Source organism: Rattus rattus, chromosome 15, assembly GCF_011064425.1.
Source record: "Rattus rattus isolate New Zealand chromosome 15, Rrattus_CSIRO_v1, whole genome shotgun sequence".
NCBI classification, from domain to species: Eukaryota; Metazoa; Chordata; class Mammalia; order Rodentia; family Muridae; genus Rattus; species Rattus rattus.
Genome location: NC_046168.1, coordinates 67,452,285 through 67,469,596, shown reverse-complemented (window position 1 = coordinate 67,469,596; position 17,312 = coordinate 67,452,285). Strand labels below are relative to the sequence as shown.

The 17,312-nt window shown below is 39.1% G+C and overlaps 1 protein-coding gene across 1 annotated transcript in view; it reads left to right on the top strand.

Moving 5' to 3' along the window:
* The window catches only part of Wdr7 (WD repeat domain 7), a 271,935-nt gene that overhangs the window by 112,253 nt on the left and 142,370 nt on the right, over positions 1-17,312 (top strand). Inside the window, exon 20 of the mRNA XM_032885554.1 lies at positions 6,462-6,575. Within this exon, the coding sequence (XP_032741445.1) occupies positions 6,462-6,575 (114 nt within the window). The remainder of the gene's footprint in view (positions 1-6,461; positions 6,576-17,312) is intronic.

The window sequence follows — 17,312 nt, the reverse complement described above, 5'->3', positions numbered from 1 at the left end:
CTTTCTTTAATTGATAATTTAAAAGCCTTTGCTTAAAAATAAGCAAGTTTATGTATACAGATCTCATAAAAACTCTTTTTTTATTTCTCCAGGAATATTTAATATTTTTGGATAATAAATCATGAGAAAGTAATTTTATTCTTTGAAAAGCTGTCATATCAGTAAAACACTAATTTTCTCTTATCTCTGCGTTTCATTGGAAATAATATTACAGGAGCTAGGGAGATGCTTTAGTAGTTAAAGTGCTCATTGCACAAACACGGGCCCCTGAGGGCTGGAGACAGAGCTTAGCAGTTAGGAGCCCATGCTGTTCTTGCAGTGGACCAGGCTTCAGATCCCAGCACCCCACCAGGCAACTCAAAAGTCTGTGTAACTAATTTCAGGGATTCCGATGCTCTTTCGACCACTATGGGCTCTAGAAGCACTTGTGGCACAGATACATCCACACAGACACTTGTGTCATAGCAGACATAAATAAATCTTTGAAAGCATAAGAACCTAGACTCAGATCTCTAGTGGCCATGTACAAGGCGTGCCAATGGAAGCCTGTGATCCGAGTGTTGGTGGAAGCAGCAACATGTTTGTCTCGCAGGCTTGCTGGCCTGTCCCAGCCAATCAGTGGGCTCCAAGTTCTCAGGAAGCCTGTGTCAGAAGATGAGGTGCTCTGCACAGGTGGTGGGAGACATCAGGGAGGAAAGCCCACGTTAAACTCAGGCGGCACTCATACCTGCCTATACATACCTGTCCACTTCTTCATATATGCACCCACTGTGTACACACAGAAAAAAGTAATATTTTCTCGCAATCTTTGGTTCTGTCTTGTGACTATTGTATCTTTTTGAAATAGTTGTTTACATATAATTTACATGTAGCAAAATGTGTCCTTTTGGCTCATGATTATGAACGATATGTTTGGTCACATTCAGCTTCCACAAGCAGGATGTAGATTAGCTTTGTCTTTAAAGGTTTATCTAGGGAAGCCTTTGTTATGCCCTTCGCCCCTACCAGCCACTGCTCCTCGATGTCTGTGTGCCTTACGAGAGTAAACAGCACGCATCTAAGTACTGTGGAGACTAGAAGCAGCAAATTGGGTTTGTAACAATAACTTCTCCTGCAGATAGAGCACAAAGTGCTTAGCACCATCTTAACATGCTATTGATCTTTATATGGACTGATAGTTTAAAGTTGTTTCCTGAAAACAGACGGCAAGGATGGCTTTGATGGAGGACTGGAGAGTGTTGTGATTTGTCTGTCTGTCTGAAGCACCTAGCCTTCACTGTCTTCCAGAACGTTTAAGGAGTCGTGGGCAATGGGCTGCCATCCCTGCTCAGTTACGCAAGTTATGGATAGCATTGAGCTTACACTGGGAAAATGGTCTCTTTCGTTCCCTTGTTAGTAACTAAGTAGCACTGAAGATTGTGAGCAATAAAAGATATAAATCACATTCAGGCAAAATCAGGACTATAGTTAAATATCTTTAAAGCATGCAATCTTGGGGTGATGATGTTGTTTAGCTGGTAGAGTGCTTATCTTCTTCCTTGGTCCTGGCACTAAGGAGGTAATAATGGCAAGAATATCAGGAGTTCGAGATCATCCTCAGCTACATAGCAAATGCCTGCCTATGTAAGACACTGGGTCAAAACAAAAACAAAACGAAGTGAGGAAAAAGTCATGTGATCCTAAGCGAAGGAAACTCTCATGGGGTTTCACCTTGCTTCTGTATGAATGCTCTGTTAGCCTTTTCCTCATCTGTTTTTGGGGAGTACCCACAGTATACACACAGTGGCATGGGGCAGCTTGGCTGATACAGAATTTTAGGAATCCAGACTGGCTTTATGGAAATATAATTCATTTACTAGCTTTTCTCCAAACATACACAATCTGGAGAGCTTTTTGCTGTTCATACAGTTGTGCAGCCACCATCGCAGTTGTTGAAAGCCATCCCCACCACTCAGCAGCATCTTCCCTGACGCCCACTCCTGCTCATCCGTAGGCCAGTGTGCAGCTCTGCATGCATGCTCTCCCCTGTCTCTCCCTCCTCCCTCCTCCCTCCCTCCCTCCCTCCCTCCTCTCTCCTTTCTTCCTTCCTTCCTTCCTATAGATTTGTTTTACCTATGTGAGTATACTGTTGGTGTCTTCAGACACAGCAGAAGAGGACATCGGATCCTATTACAGATGGTTGTTGTTGGGACCTGAACTCAGACCTCTGGAAGAGCAGTCAGTGCTCTTAACCGCTGAGTCATCTCTCTAGCCCACTTCTCTGCTTCTATCTCAGTAGATTTCACTGTCTTTGTCTTTATATATAAATAGCATGAGGCCATTTCTTTAAGTTTCTAGTGGGTCTACAGCAGCTGCTATCAGAGCTCCGTCTTCTTGCATTGCCGAGTGGCAATGTTGCTGTGTCTATTCATGGGTTAGTTTTCATGAGGACATGGTTTCATTTCCTGATAGTAATTGCTGGATCATATGCAAACTTTGTTTAATATTTGGGAGTAATTGGAATGCTACTCAGTGGTGAGATTTGGAAGTTTCATATTCGGTCTACATACTAGTCTCCTGTTTAATATGTGATTTAAAAAAATTCTTTCTATTCTTGTCTGTGTCTTGGTCTATTTTTTTCTCTTAAGAGGGTTTTCGCAGAGCAAAACTTGTTTTAATCCTGATGAGGCCCAGCTAATCAATATTTCTTCATGTGGATTATACTTTCAATGTCAAGTCTAACCTTAGAGATCAATGATTTTTTTAAAATTTAAAAACCTCTTATTGTTTTATATTTTATATTTAAGTCCATAATTGAGTTGAGTTAATTTTGTATAAGATGTATGGTTTCATTGAGATATATTCTCTTCCTAATAATTCATATATAAGAGCTTTTTCTCCAGTATAGTAGTATTGAGAGATGGATGAGCATTGTGAAGGTGAGGCTCACAAGAGGCTGGTCAGTTATTGGTGATGTCCTTTGAGAGTGATTGAGGTAGTTCTCATGGGACCTGATGCTTGCCCTGTCTTGTATCATTATATAATCTTTCTTCCCTCACTCTTGCTGTTAGGATTGTAATATACCACTTACCACGAGGTCCTCACCAGAGCCTCATAGTACACATCAGTACCAGGTCCTTGTTACTCCAAAAGAGTAATATAGCGGAATTTTATTGGACTGGAAATAAAACAAGATGATGAAATTCTCAAACAAATGGAATGGATCTAGAAATTACATTAAGTGATAATAAATTTAAGTAAACTCAGAACGACAAGTATTCCATATTCTCTGCTATATTTGGAATGTAGCTTGTAATTTGCATGCATCATTATCATACACACACACACACACACACACACACACACACACTAGAGAGGGGAAGGGGAGTTCAGGGGAGACCAGGCCATGAGATTAGAATGTGTCAGAGGGAGGAGGCTGGGGTGGGGTTTGTAGAGTTTTTGCAGAAAGAGGCCTCAAGGTGTTGGTAGTAACAATGATTCAAGTTTTATCTTTTATTCTGTAACACTAATTTTTGTAGTTGCCTTTTAGAATTCTCTGGATTTTTTATGTGGGCAATTTATCCTTGAATAGTATGCATAGTCAGTGTTCTTTGGAGGGACAGAAACAGGATCGATAAATGAGTGATGGATGGATGGATGAATAGGTAGGTAGGTGGATGAGAGATGATTAACTAAGAGGAATTGGTTGGTTTGTGCAATTAAATAGGTAAAGTCTCACAGTAGGTGATGTGCACGGTGAAGCTTTGGGAAAATGTTAATGTTAGGGCTCAGTCTAAGTCTGAAAGCCCAGGCGGCTTAAGAGCTATGTGTACATGAACTCAGTCAAGTCAGTAGCCGAAATGAAACACCACACTGAGCAGTTTGCATTGTTCTTTTCAAAGTGCATAGATTTTATCTTCTGTTTGGTATGTCATACAGTTTTCATATATTGTTAAATAGGCAAATATGGTCAGAGTGTAATCTTTGTGTATTCCTGACTGTAGAGTGAAAGGGATTGGACTTCCTCCATTAAATATAAATGCCATTTGCAGGTTTTCCTAGACATCTTACAAGTTGAAGAAATTCCTTTCAATTTCTGGTTTCCTATAGTTTGGATAGGGGGCTTATGTCTGGGAAACCAGGAAAGGGAATAACATTTGAAATGTAAATAAAAAAATCCAATAAAAAAAGAAATGTCAATTTTTGTCAAATAATTACTAAGACCTCTTGATTTCACTTAGCTCACTCTTTGGATTACACTATTTGGCTTTTTAAACTGAACCAGATTTGTATCCCTGAGGTAAATTCTTCTTGACCACATTATATAAACATTTATATATATTGTAGACTTAATTTCCCCTCCCTCCCTCCCTCCCTCCCTCCCTCCCTCCTTCCTTCCTTCCTTCCTTCCTTCCTTCCTTCCTTCCTTCCTTCCTTCCTTCCTTTGAGACAGCGTCTCTCACTATGTAGCTAGGCCGGCCTTGAACTTACTATGTAGACCAGCCTAGTCTCCAACTCACAGAGATCTGTTTCCTGAGAACTGGGATTAAAGGCTTTCATTCACCATTATGCCTAACCCCCATTTGTTAATATCTCATTAAGGATATTTCACCTTCTATTCACGAGACATCTTAGTTGGTAGTGTTTGGCTTTTATTCCAAGTTTTATAACCCTTTTTTTCTGAAACACATCCATCAAAGAACCAATGTAAGTCTTTGGTCTTTTGACCTCAGTTCCACTGAGATGTCTGTGTTCACTCTTTAAACTCCACCTACAATCCTGAATGTCTTCCATGGACTGAGTGCCTTGTACAGCTCTCGAGCTCCAAGGATGACTTGACAGCATTCAGACTGAGTTGTATGAGTCTGGTTCTTCATCACTATGCTGTGATGTTCTGTAATACTATCCTCCTTGTCCCAGGAATTTACTTCCTGGCAAACCTTGTGATGAAATGATGTGGGGTGTCAGGGAACTTAACAGTGTTGCTACGTTGAGAACTTTGTCTTGCTGGTTTATAGGATGAGTATAAATGGTTTACTTATAAGCCACAACTTTCACTTTCATTGAATCTCTTAATTTCATGGGAAAGGGGAACGCTAGTGATCATGGCGGCCCAGACTGGTTTTTTAAAATATCTTTTTTCCAGTTTCTCTGATTGTTTTCAGAATTACTGATCATTAGCAAAAATGAGAGTGAGACTTCAAAGGTTATATTTTAATTCAATTATATGAGAAAATGATCTTTGATTTTTTTAAATCATTTGAACAATGTGTCCTTTTAGAAATGTGGGGTTTTTTTTTTTTTCCTTTTTATCGTCTTTGAGTTTTTCAGGTAGCTAGTGTTGATTAAGTAATTAATAGTTTTCTAATAAATCCTTCCTTCATGCTAAAACTGATCTTTTGAACTCAAATATAAATGTACTTTGTAGAGTGGTATCACAGTCATTTTCTGTTCATTGGGGGCCATTTTTTGGCATTATTACTGCCATTTTCTTTCCCTCTTTGCCTCTCCCCTTTCCCCCACCCTTTAAAGGGAGATGAACTGATGCTACCGCAATGGTATCACTCTGTTCTCCGTAGTCAGTCTTTAGGTCTTGTGCTCACCTCTAATTGTTAGCGTCACTCACAGTGGTGAGTAAGTTAAGGTTTTCTCTTTGGTTGCTTTTGGTAAGCCTGGGAAATCGTGTAAGGCAGTACACTTAGAAGAAAAGCAATCCCTTAATATCTCTAGTATTTAGTCTGAAAAGATTAGGATGGCTCCTATTTCAGCAAATATTAACATACTTCTTTAAAAAACTTGATGAGAAATTTCCACTTCTATAGTAACCGTGATGGACGGATGATAGTCATATAAAAACACTATAAAGTCTACTTTCCATTGACAACTTAGAAATAATGTGGTAAGTGGAAATTAACACCAGAATATATCTTTAGGGAGATATGGTTATGGAGGGGAAAGATGTCTGTGTGAACTAGCAGAATGGACACTGTTCAATTTGATAATTGATTTCTTTTATTTTTTTATTTTATTTTTTTCTTTGTCTTCGGAGGCAATGCATGTCTCCAGGCCCACTCCTTCTTCTTCCTCACCTGCCTGCCATCCCCAAGTATTAACATATTAACACAGAAGAGAGTAAACCTTTCAATTAGTTCTTGTTTTACCTTTTTTTCTGATTGCTGCATTATTCCATCTAAATCAGGTAACATAAGTGTAGCAAGAGTGTTGGTGAAAGAAATCAAATAAAAATGTAATTTACATCAGCATTTTGTGTCTGATTTTCTTGGCTGTTGGTTAAAAATAAATACAGGCTATACCTGTACACATCCGCCCATATAAATAAAAGAGCAGAAGTGAATACTTCACTCCTTTATTTGTTTACTAATGTACATTGTTGAATGTTACCTTTAGAGTAAATGACAGTTTTACAGTTTCACTCTCTCTTCATTCTGTAAAGTGAAATCTTGTCACTCTTACCTGTTTAGCTGGAGTCACGGCGGAAGCCATGCAGACTATGGCAGCTGCTCCAGATGCCTCGGGGCCAGAAGCCAAAGTCCAGGAGGAAGAGCATGACCTCGTGGACGATGACATCACCACCGGTAAGCCTGGGAAAAGTACTAGAAGGTGTTGGAGCTCAGATCGGTGTTTCAAGCTGTTCTCATTTATTGGGGTTGTGCCTTGTTTGGGATGGAAGGCAGGAAACTTGAAGTGGAATTGTTGCTTTGGTCCAGGATGGCACATGTCACTGTGGCGGTGAGCCCGTGAGCCGGGCCCTTGCTTTTCTGGAAGTCTTTTAGTTGTGAAACCAGGATCACTACAAAGCTTTGGACATGGAGAGGGATATACATGTGCATTAGGCTGTGAGCGGCTCTGTAGTTAGAACACGAATTCAAGAGTAATTGTGTTGTAGTAACAATGTGTGCAGTGCAGGCTGCATGAGGAATGCACATAGATTCTTTGCACTGAGATTAAGCCGTGAATGCTGCGTTATAGTTGCTGACGTTTAGCTGCTGCCAGACACTGACCTGTGCTTCCAGTCATGGAACCAGGAGTTTGCATGTGACATAGGCAGCCTATCTTTGAATCATTGTGACTAATTTTAATTGATGAATCTCCACATTCATTGTGCTCAATTTCTTTGAATGTACTGAGGATAAAAACAGATTGGATACTTTTATTGAAATTAAAGTGCGGTTTTCTTGTTTGTTTTTTTGTTTTTGTTTTTGTTTTGGTTGATCATTTGCAAATGCATAAAAGTAGTTGAAAATATGACTAAAATCTCTAATTATTATTAAATGTGAATAATAGCTAAAATTTTAAAAAATATATGACCAGAAAATAAGAGTAAATTTTTGATAAAAACAAAAAAAAGTAGAATTTTCTTTCTTTCATAACAATATGTAGCAAGTCTATTACTGTAACCACCTGAACGCCTGTACTGTGCAGGCGTTGAAAGCTCATTGTTTTCCTTCGGTCTTGAGCTTGTGTTTCAGAGCTGAACCCTTAGGCAATGGCTTTGAATAAGTTTTGCCTAAATAGGAGAGCAACAGATGAGGTGAAATGATGGGGTTTCCTTGTTACTTTTTAATACAAGTTTTTATTCTTTGAAATAGTAATTGTAACATTTCCTCCTTTTGTTTTCTTTCCTCCAATGTCTCCTACTTGCTCTCTTTCAAATCCATGGCTTCTTCTTCTTTGTTTTAATATATAAGCATACAACACACACATATACATATATGTGGGAATATATGGATGTAGATTTCTAAATATATAATTAGAGCCTGCTTAGTCTATAATGTTACCTATGTGTATATAATCTTGAAGTTCATATACACTTGGAATTAGATTACCAATTAATTGCTTTTAACACGTAAGTCTTCTGGTGAAAATATCTAATTTAAATATAAATGCTGTTAGGAACCTCCAAAGTTTCAGAAATCATTTAGCATTTACCAATATAGTTCATTTCAGTAGCAGCTAAAGAAAATCATTCATTTGCAGATGCTTTTTAAGTAAGAAGATAAGTTCTAGCTTCTTTCTACTGCTTTTTAAAAACAGTGCTATGGAAATATTCTATCTTAAACACCTAGAAAGCTAAAGATCTTCCTTGTAAAAAGTAATTGTTTAATTTCTTGCAAAGGAGAACTTTGCAGTAGTAGAACAGATCAGTGAGTAGTCTTGAAAAAAGATCACCGTGAGCCCTCAAATAAACTTTAAAAAATTAATAAAAAATTTGGATAACACAATTACACACTCACGAGGGTGTACCAATGCTCATGACTTATCCTTACCAGTTTAATGCAGTTTTACTGTAAATCTCCTTTGTGAATTCATTTGTGCTGCCCACCGTGTATTTTAATCTGTTTAATTTGGCTAAACATGTGTGACAAATGGCATTTGTCAGTTGATTTATTTGCTTCATACCATGGGTACTAGAAACGAGATTGTTCAATATCCAAAGACTTTAAATAACCAAGAAGGCTTTCGTTAACATGTTGTCAGAGCAGCGAGCACGCTATCTATCGTCTGTTGATCGCTCAGGTTGCCTTTAGACTGTGTGACTTGATTAAGCTGTGCTATAGATTTTTGTGACAGTTTAGAAGAAAACCATATTTCTTTTTATTGACTGGAATCCTATATAAATTGCATTATGAAAAATATTGTAGATGCATCGAGAAAAACCCGCTTTGAGCACAGTCTTATTTGGGGATGAGCAGCATTGTCCAGTCCCAGTGCTGCAAAAACAAAGGCTGTCCAATGCCTGTGAACTAAAATTCAAGTAGTGTTTTTGCTTATTTTAAAGGAATTGCTAATAATACCGCTTCATAAAATACCTAAAAATTATGTCATGACATAATTTGATGTATTTAGGTTAATGTGGTTAGCTATTTAATTTTATTTTTGTTGTATGTAGCTGAGTTATTCTTAGAAGTAATTTGATCATTTATCATCAGTTGAAATGCAAAATATAATTTCCTATTTTTCTAAAAGCAGGGTGACTGTCTCTGAAATGGTAATTTTGGCTGCGAATGAATGAGGTATGAATGTTGTTTAGGACGTTTAAAGCTAAACCTAGTGGCTTTTGTTAGTGTTTGCCTCACAGAAGGGAAGAAGCACACGGGTAAAGCCTCCTAAGTGTTGGGTATGATCAATGGAACTAATTAAGTGTATTTGAAATGAAGAGTACTTAATTGGAAGAGAACAGCTGGAAAAACTGGGAGAAAAGAATTGAGTCTTGGTGGAGACGATTTGAAGCTTCGCCATGTCATTTAGACAATATGCTTCTGCTATTTCTGTCTTTCCTTTCAAGCCAATAACCATTGATCAGCACTGCAGAGCAATGCCGTGTGCTCGTGAACACCCTTAGATTTACTTACCATTCCATCTTAACGGCCGCCGAATTCTTTCCTTAACTGTGCTTTAAATTATATAGCACATTTATTTTGGTGGGTCAACATTTTTATGTATAAATATTAAAGATTATTTTTACATGAATCCTATATCATGTAGTATACATGGGAAATGTGCTTTCTTGATAAAGCTGCCTCAGGGCTACCAATATTCTATATATTTAAGATCTTTTTTTAACCAATAATATTCTTAAGGTTAAGTCAAGATTATTTACAACTTCTAGATCCAAAGAGTAACGTCCTACACAGTGTGTCTGCTTCTATCTATATACTGGCCGTGACGTTCTAACCTCTGTGCCACACTACACAGTCCGTATTGTAAATAATGCCTTGCCTGCCTTGTGGATTTATTTTATTTTACTCATGTGAGCGGTGCTCCTGTTGGTGCACAGGGCCTTCATCTTGGTGTCCACCCCTCTGGCTCACCACCCTTCCGTCTCCTCCTCCATGAGGTTCCCTGAGCTCTGATGGAGAGGGAATGTGGAGGCATTCCACATGTGGCTGAGTGTTCAAAGTCTCTCGCTCTGCATGATGTCTGGCTGTGGCTCTCTGTATCTTTTTGCATCTGCTGAAGAGGAAGCTTCTCTGATGAAAGGTAGAGCTGAACAAGACCCTGGTCTGTGAGGATAGCAGAGCATCATTAGGGATCACTTGATCACTGCATTTTTTCTTTTCTTTAACACCAGTGTCATTATGGTTTTTATGACACAATCGTACTAATAGAGGAAAGCGCATTCAAAACTGACCTCCATAGAACAAATTTTAGATGAGGCAGGATTGATTCTTAAGTGGGCCTTCTGTGTGACTGACTTTTCCTTTATAGAGATAGCCTCATGATTAAAAAGAATAAGCATCCTAAATTGAAGTTTGAGTCATAGATCCTCCAAGCTTTTTAAAATTTCAAACGTGAAGGTCGCTGGCGTTTTCAGGTGAGGCTAGAGCGGCGATGCAGTAGTCGGCAGACGTAACCACTCAGAGTGAAATAACTGAGGCGTATGGGTTGGGTCGGCCCATTCACTCTTGTTTTGTAAAATTGTAATTCAGTGCATTTTAGTTACCAGCTCAGGGACCCACTGCTGACACACAGAGCCTCCTAAATGCTTTGTGTCGCTCTGGAGTTAGAGCTGCGGAGACCTGGGTGTGCTAACCTCCTCACCTCAGCTGCATTTGGAGATATAGCTCAGGCCCAGTTAGTTATTTACATAAGTTTGTATATCTGGGATGGAACCCATTTTTTTGTAGATTAATGTAGTTTCAACTTTCATTTCTTTTTGAATTATAGAATCAAAGTATTCTCCAGGTATGACATTAGAGGTTGTTTGTTTCTTTTAAGTAATCAGTCATTAATTTATGGCAGACATTGGTGCTCGGTGTCACTGTGTGTCACTGGAATAAAAGAGTCTTTTAGTTTGATTCCACAGAAACATTTAGTCTGAGTAAAAGTAGTATTTCTATATATTTTACTTTGAATAGTATATGGCAGTCTCATTAATGAGTGTGTGTGTGTGTGTGTGTGTGTGTGTGTGTGTGTGTGTGTGTGCGTGTGTAGTATATTGTTCTTTAGAACAAGTCATTGAAAAACTGGCAGCAACACATTCTAATGGGGGACAATAGACAGTAAAAATAATAATTAAATATACAATGTGTAAGATGAGGCATGCTATAGGAAAAGGTATAGAACAGTAGGATAAATTTAAAGTGCTCAAATTCTTACGTATCCAGAATTGTATGCCTGACTCTTATAAAATCATTTTGCAACAGATACTAGTACTGGCCTTATACATAAAAGGGGAAGCAGGCTTGCAGACAGAGCGTTTCTGGGTCTTGTGCTTGGCAGCGAATATCCTAGAATCTAACATCAGTCCCTCATGATTGAGAATTATTAACCTGTACTGTCTCACGTTCTCAGTGAATGATTAGGCAGATCTATCTCCCTCCCTGCCTCCCTCCCTCCCTTTAATTGAATGATACACAGACTAGTTGTATGTTATGGTATCACATGAGCAGTACGGCACTTAGCCTGTCTCACTGCCTAAATTCAGGGAGTCCGACAAGGGCTGCTCATGTAGCTCCATGGTAGAGCTCCTGCCTAGCCTAAAGCTTCAGGTCCAGCCTCCTAATTAAAGTTAGGCCAAAATACTGGGGAAAGAAAAAAATCACTTATTTCTTGTTTAAAATTTCCAACATTACTTAGAACTACTCTTATAAGATTACAAATAGAAGCATTTCTTGTTGCCACGGCCTCTTTATCACATGCGTGTTGAACAGAGAGCTCATTGTTCTGCCTCTTCTCTGATGTCATCGCTGTACAACTGACACCTTAACAAATATTCATGTATTAAAGTCTCAACATGTCTGTTAAGATAAAGCTGAAAAGAATGTCTGCTCTGAGACTAAATATTGATTTGCTCATTTTACTGCTTACTAAAGGGCCTATTCATAACATATCCTTACAATTTTTTTCTGACTAAAAGGTGAAAAATTTGCCATGTTAGGGTCCAGGTAAGCTGCACTGGGGGGAAAAAGAGGAGCATTAGTCACTCAGTGAGCAACATTCTTTCCTCACACCAAAGGAGACTCTGGACTTAGTAAGAATTATACCTGTGTCCTTTGCCTTTCTCATTTTTAAACTTGTAATTGACAGTGTAAAGAGGAGCGTAAGGAGTATCCGATCTATACACGTAAGGAGTACCCAATCTATAGAACTCTTTTAAAACACCGTCTGCTCTTTCATTTCTTAGATTAATTTTGCTCAGTAATTTTTCCTTTTACATTAAAGATTATATAGTATAATTAAATCATTTCCTTCTTCACTTTCCTCCCTCTACAGTCTCCCATACTCCTCCACTCTCTCTTTCAAATTGATGGCCTCCTTTCTTCATCAGCATTTATTGGAGGTATATATGTGTATGACTATACATTGTATTCCTAAGTATAACCTGCTCATCTGTAAGAGGTAACTTGGACATGTGTTTTCAGGGCTGATAGTTTGGTGTCAGTGCCCTGGAGAGGACTGTCTCCCACTTCGAGCATTCCTCAGTTGCCTGTGGTAGTTGGTGCAGTGTTGAGGACTCATGGCCTACCCACCCTACCCCCATCCACTGTGGCAAGTCTGTCGGTGTTACCCTTGCTCATCTCATGTTCAGGCAGTTCTGTTGGTGGGGCCTTATAGGTGTAGCTTCTGCCATTACTAGGAAACACAACTTCAGAACAAGCTCCCGATTCCTGGCAATCTTTCCACCATGTTTTCTAAGCCTTAGGTCAGGGAGGGTTTCGTACATGTATCCACTGAGAGACTGGGTTCCCGGATCTGCATTGTGGTTGGCTGTGGTTTTCTGGAATGCTCTCTTTCTGGCAAAGACAAAAGTTTCTTTGTTGAGAAGTGTGTCATAAATCACTAAATCTCTGTGACCTTCCACTACTCGTTCTTCTAGCTTTAGACCGTCACTACTGTGACGTGTACCGTGTTCCGGCTCTTGTGCAGGTTACCAAAGCACTTACTTCTTCACAACGTACAACAAAAGCTGGGACGTCACAGTTTTCTCAGTCGAGTATCTGATTCCAAATCATTTCCCTTTCCATGCTTAACTTTTTAATCTGAGTAAGAGAATATAAATTAGAATATTTCTATTTTAATGTTCAATGTTTGCCTTTAGTTGCGTATTAGTGGATAAACACAGTATTTCTAAACATGGTATTTGACAGTTTCTGACAAGACACACAGCATGCCTGCTGTATGCTGTTATGTGAAGTTAACATTACTTTTCTCAAATATCCCTGCTTTGAATTTTATTTAATTCTTTTTGTTTTAGCTACCAGCTGCACGGTCCTGATGTTCACATCTGCATCTGCAGCCTCTGAGATGCCCCATCTGAGCACTAGGCTCGTACGTTCTCTTCTTGCCTGCGTGTCCCATGGAGACTTAATCCACGCCTAGTACCTAAAGCCTTGTCCAAAACTAGCTGCCTGCTCTTTCTTCCTGAAACTTGTCTTCCTGTCACTTCCTCAGGTGAAGCCTCATTACTGGCATACTTAGTTCCGCCAACAGTGCCCACTTGCTGCTAATCTGTGTAAACCGTTTGCCTGATATATCACTTCCTAGGAGTGTCCTAGGCCTGGATGCTGTTTCTCTAGTTATCTGTGTTGCTGTATTCTATAGCTGCCGCCCCGACGCCATCTCTTGCCCCCGTCTATCTCAAGTCTGTCTTCCTTGGAGTCTCAGTGCCTTGTGCCTCACTGCCACTCTTGTCCATTGCTGGAAAGTGCTGTCCCCTGAGGATATTCCCAAGACTTCCCTGAGATCTGTAGAGCCCATCAAAGAGTCCACTTCTCTCCTGAGTCATCAGCTACTACAGTACTTGACTTAGTTCCCCCGCAGTAACCATAGTTCACGCTGCCTGAGCCCCTCTGCCTCAGCTCTCTCACAGGCGTGATGGTCCAAGATTCCCTTCAAAACCTACCTATCTCATGGCCATCTTTGTGAGTCCTTCTGGGTCTGTTTCATAGCTTTTCCCACTCTTTTCTGCACTCTCGCAGAATAATATCATGGACTTTTATGTTTAACCATTTTACCTGCCTTTGAGAGTCATTCACTGCTATGTGATTTTTAAGCTGTTTGTATTTCTAGCATGAGTCAATGCCTTGAAATGTGACACCTCTTTGATAAATTATTTAATAACTAAATAATTGAATTACTGAACCTGGAATTGTTCTTCATTTGAAGTAGCACTCATTACATATTATATGTTTTGTAAATGTATAGATTCATATACATTTATTCTAATCTTTTGTTATGGGGTATATGCATCTTTTAACCCACTTCATCTAAATTGTTATTTAGTGACTCAAAAAGTGTTTGTAACAAGCTGGTGAAGGATTTAGGGCTATTTCCTGACAACTTTCTGTCTTGTAGAGGAAGAGACTGGAGACAGATATAAGAAGATAGCCAACTATCAGGAACCAATCGCAGCTGATTTTCATTAAAAGTGTGTCTTCTCTTAGAAAGGATGTTTGAAAATTATGAAAAGCATGGGTTGTGCAGGATTTTATTAGGGGGTAAAAGGACAGGAAAAGATACCCTAAGACTCCGTGGACTGTAACTGAAACCCTGACGTGTGTGGAAGGTTGAGCAGCTGTTGTGGGTTCTCAGGCAGAAGGAAGCCGGTTTTCAAGTGCCCTCTTGCCAGTGTGGTCTGCAGAGACCTTTCAGGGTTACAGTCTGTGAGATGACAGTTCTACCTTCCTGACAGGCTGTGAGTCTGTGTTTGGTGGCTGCCTCTTCTCCTCCACTCTCTGCATTCCCAGACTTTGCCGTGGTAACTGCTGCATGAACATGGGATGTGGTCCTGTCAAGGGAATGAAGTCTCACGTTAATTTCTTGGAGCCAGAGGTTAGCAGGATAGTCATATGTAATCTGAGGATTGGGGCCTACTGCAGAAGAAGCAAGGTGGTTTGTGTAGAGGGAAGAGGTGTGGAAGTAGGCTGCTCCAGGAAGTACGCAGATCCTATAGGAAGTCTGATAAGTAAAAGACTCTCAGGAGTAGATAGCAAGGTGCGTCTGTGAGTAGGTGCAGCAGCCGCTTATGGGCATTGAGGAAACTTGCTTTGTACTGTCTGCTGAGGGGCCAATGTCGGGGATGACTGAGGACAAGCCTTTCTTGAGGAAAGTCAGTGTAGGATATGTGAGGGCGGGCCAGAATAAATGATTTCATTAAATAGCATTTAAATGGTTAATTTCTCAGTGAATGAATTTTAGGCTATTATAAATGAATAATCTACTTAATATTGCTGTATTTTCCTAAGAATGTGTTTGTACATTTAAATGAATTAAATATCACAAAGCATGAGAGGTGCTGGAGCATGAATTGTTTGAGATGACAGTTGCCTTGGCACCAGATTTTTCGTAATGATATTTTCTAAACAGACCTGACCTCATTCTGATAAGCACTGTTACTTTTTAAGTCTACACATATAGGACATTTGTACATAATATTTTTAAAAGGTTTTAAATGTAATGTAATTAATGTAATCTTAGAAAACTCACATACACTGCCATGTTTAACAAAAGGAACTTAATAACACCACAGCACACTCGACTCTCTTAATACATAACAAGTATCAGACTATGGCCTAGGCTTTTTAAAAGCATTATAACAACCCATGTGACACATCTTCATTAAACAGATTCAATACAGGAAATAACTTTATGTAAATATGAAATTATACAAGTGTGCACACCAAAAACCTAAACATGATTGACTTGTACATTGAATAGCTGCTTATACATCCTTTTGTTGAGCTTGGGGAACCACAGAAACTGTTAATTGAATAAGATTGTAGGAGCAGTATTTAAAGGGAAAAAGACTCTTTCCAGGTAAGTGAATAACCTTGAAGATGAACTTAAGTTTGGTCCTTTGTGGGCTTCGTGATGATGTCTCGAGAAGGAATTGCACTGGATCAGGGTACACCATTGTATACCTGAATGTGAGTTGAAGAACCCTATAATTGATATCAAAGCCATATGACCAGGAGTCATAATTCACAGAAAGAATGACAACAGTGTCTCATAACTCACAGGCCTCATGTCACAACCATGAGTAATCCTTCTCCTGTGCAAGCCATGTGGGGGAGAAGGAGGGTTTCCAATGTGCTGGTCTTCCCTGGTACCTGGTAGTTACTCTGAACACACGGGAAACAAGGTCATGAAATTTGCCAGCCCTGTTGAATCATGATTTTTTTTTTCTTTATGAAAACCCATTACTAGGCATACAGGTTTTCCCCTTTAATTTGAATTTCTTTGTTTTACACATTCCAGAAGAATCCATTTCATAATCATGGGGGTATTAGGTTAAATAAAAAGAGGAGCAGTAAATGATAATCTAGATTAACCCAAGAGAATTTGGCTTTTGATGTGCAACATTACAATTTGCTGTCTTAGATTGTTAGAATTAAAAAGTTTCATTGAAGTTTTAATCAGTCATTCAGCTTTGTAGAATGTTTAATATAGGTGTAGAGTTTTTCCTAGGAATGTCAGAAAACAGTCCATAGATTTCTTTACAGATTCCCATCCATTTCTGTTCAATACATGCAGTGTTGTTAAATCCATACTTATCTGCATAGATCTCTTCTAAGGAAGTCAGCATATCAATTCCAGAATTTTATGGGATTTCCTTCAAGGATGGATTCGTGATCCTCTTAAAATCAATAAGATGGTCTCAGAGTTCATACCCTTGGACAAGGAACTATAGGTAACTGAAGAGTGTGAAGAAAATCAATTTATATATTTGAATGCTCAGTATGCAGCAGGTCACGGAACTCTTTGGAAAGGATCAGGAGGTATGACATTTTTGGAGATGTGTCCCTGGGGTTGAGCCTTGAGGTTTTAAAAGTCCATGCCATTCCCAATTAGCTCTTTCTTTCTCCAACTTGTGAATAAGATGCAATCTCTCAGCTCCTTCTCCAGCACCAGGCCTCCCCGCCCGCTGCCACGGTCTTCGTGAGAATATATGTGTACAACAATAATAATCAGTAATCACTGGAGAAGCTGAGGCAATCAATTTGAGAGTTGGGGCATTGTTAGCATTTGAATCTTGGGAGGGGCTGAAGGGAAGACAGCTGCAGTGTACTTATATATAATAAATAAATACATAAATAAATAAATAAATAAATCTTTTTTAAAAAGTAGAGTTTACTGTTAAGATTGACAGAATAAAACTCTTGATGATAACCCTGTTTCATTTGATTCCCTTTATATGGTTTCTTGTTTTAGTTAACAGATAATTTTGACTACTCACAGGGTTCGAACCTCCAAGGGGAAGGTGTGGTCTCCTTAGCTCTTCTCGCTGTACTTCAGTGGTAGTCTAGACAATCAGTTTCCAGACTTCTTTCACTGGAAACTTCTCAGACTTGTCAGTGATATTCTCTAGA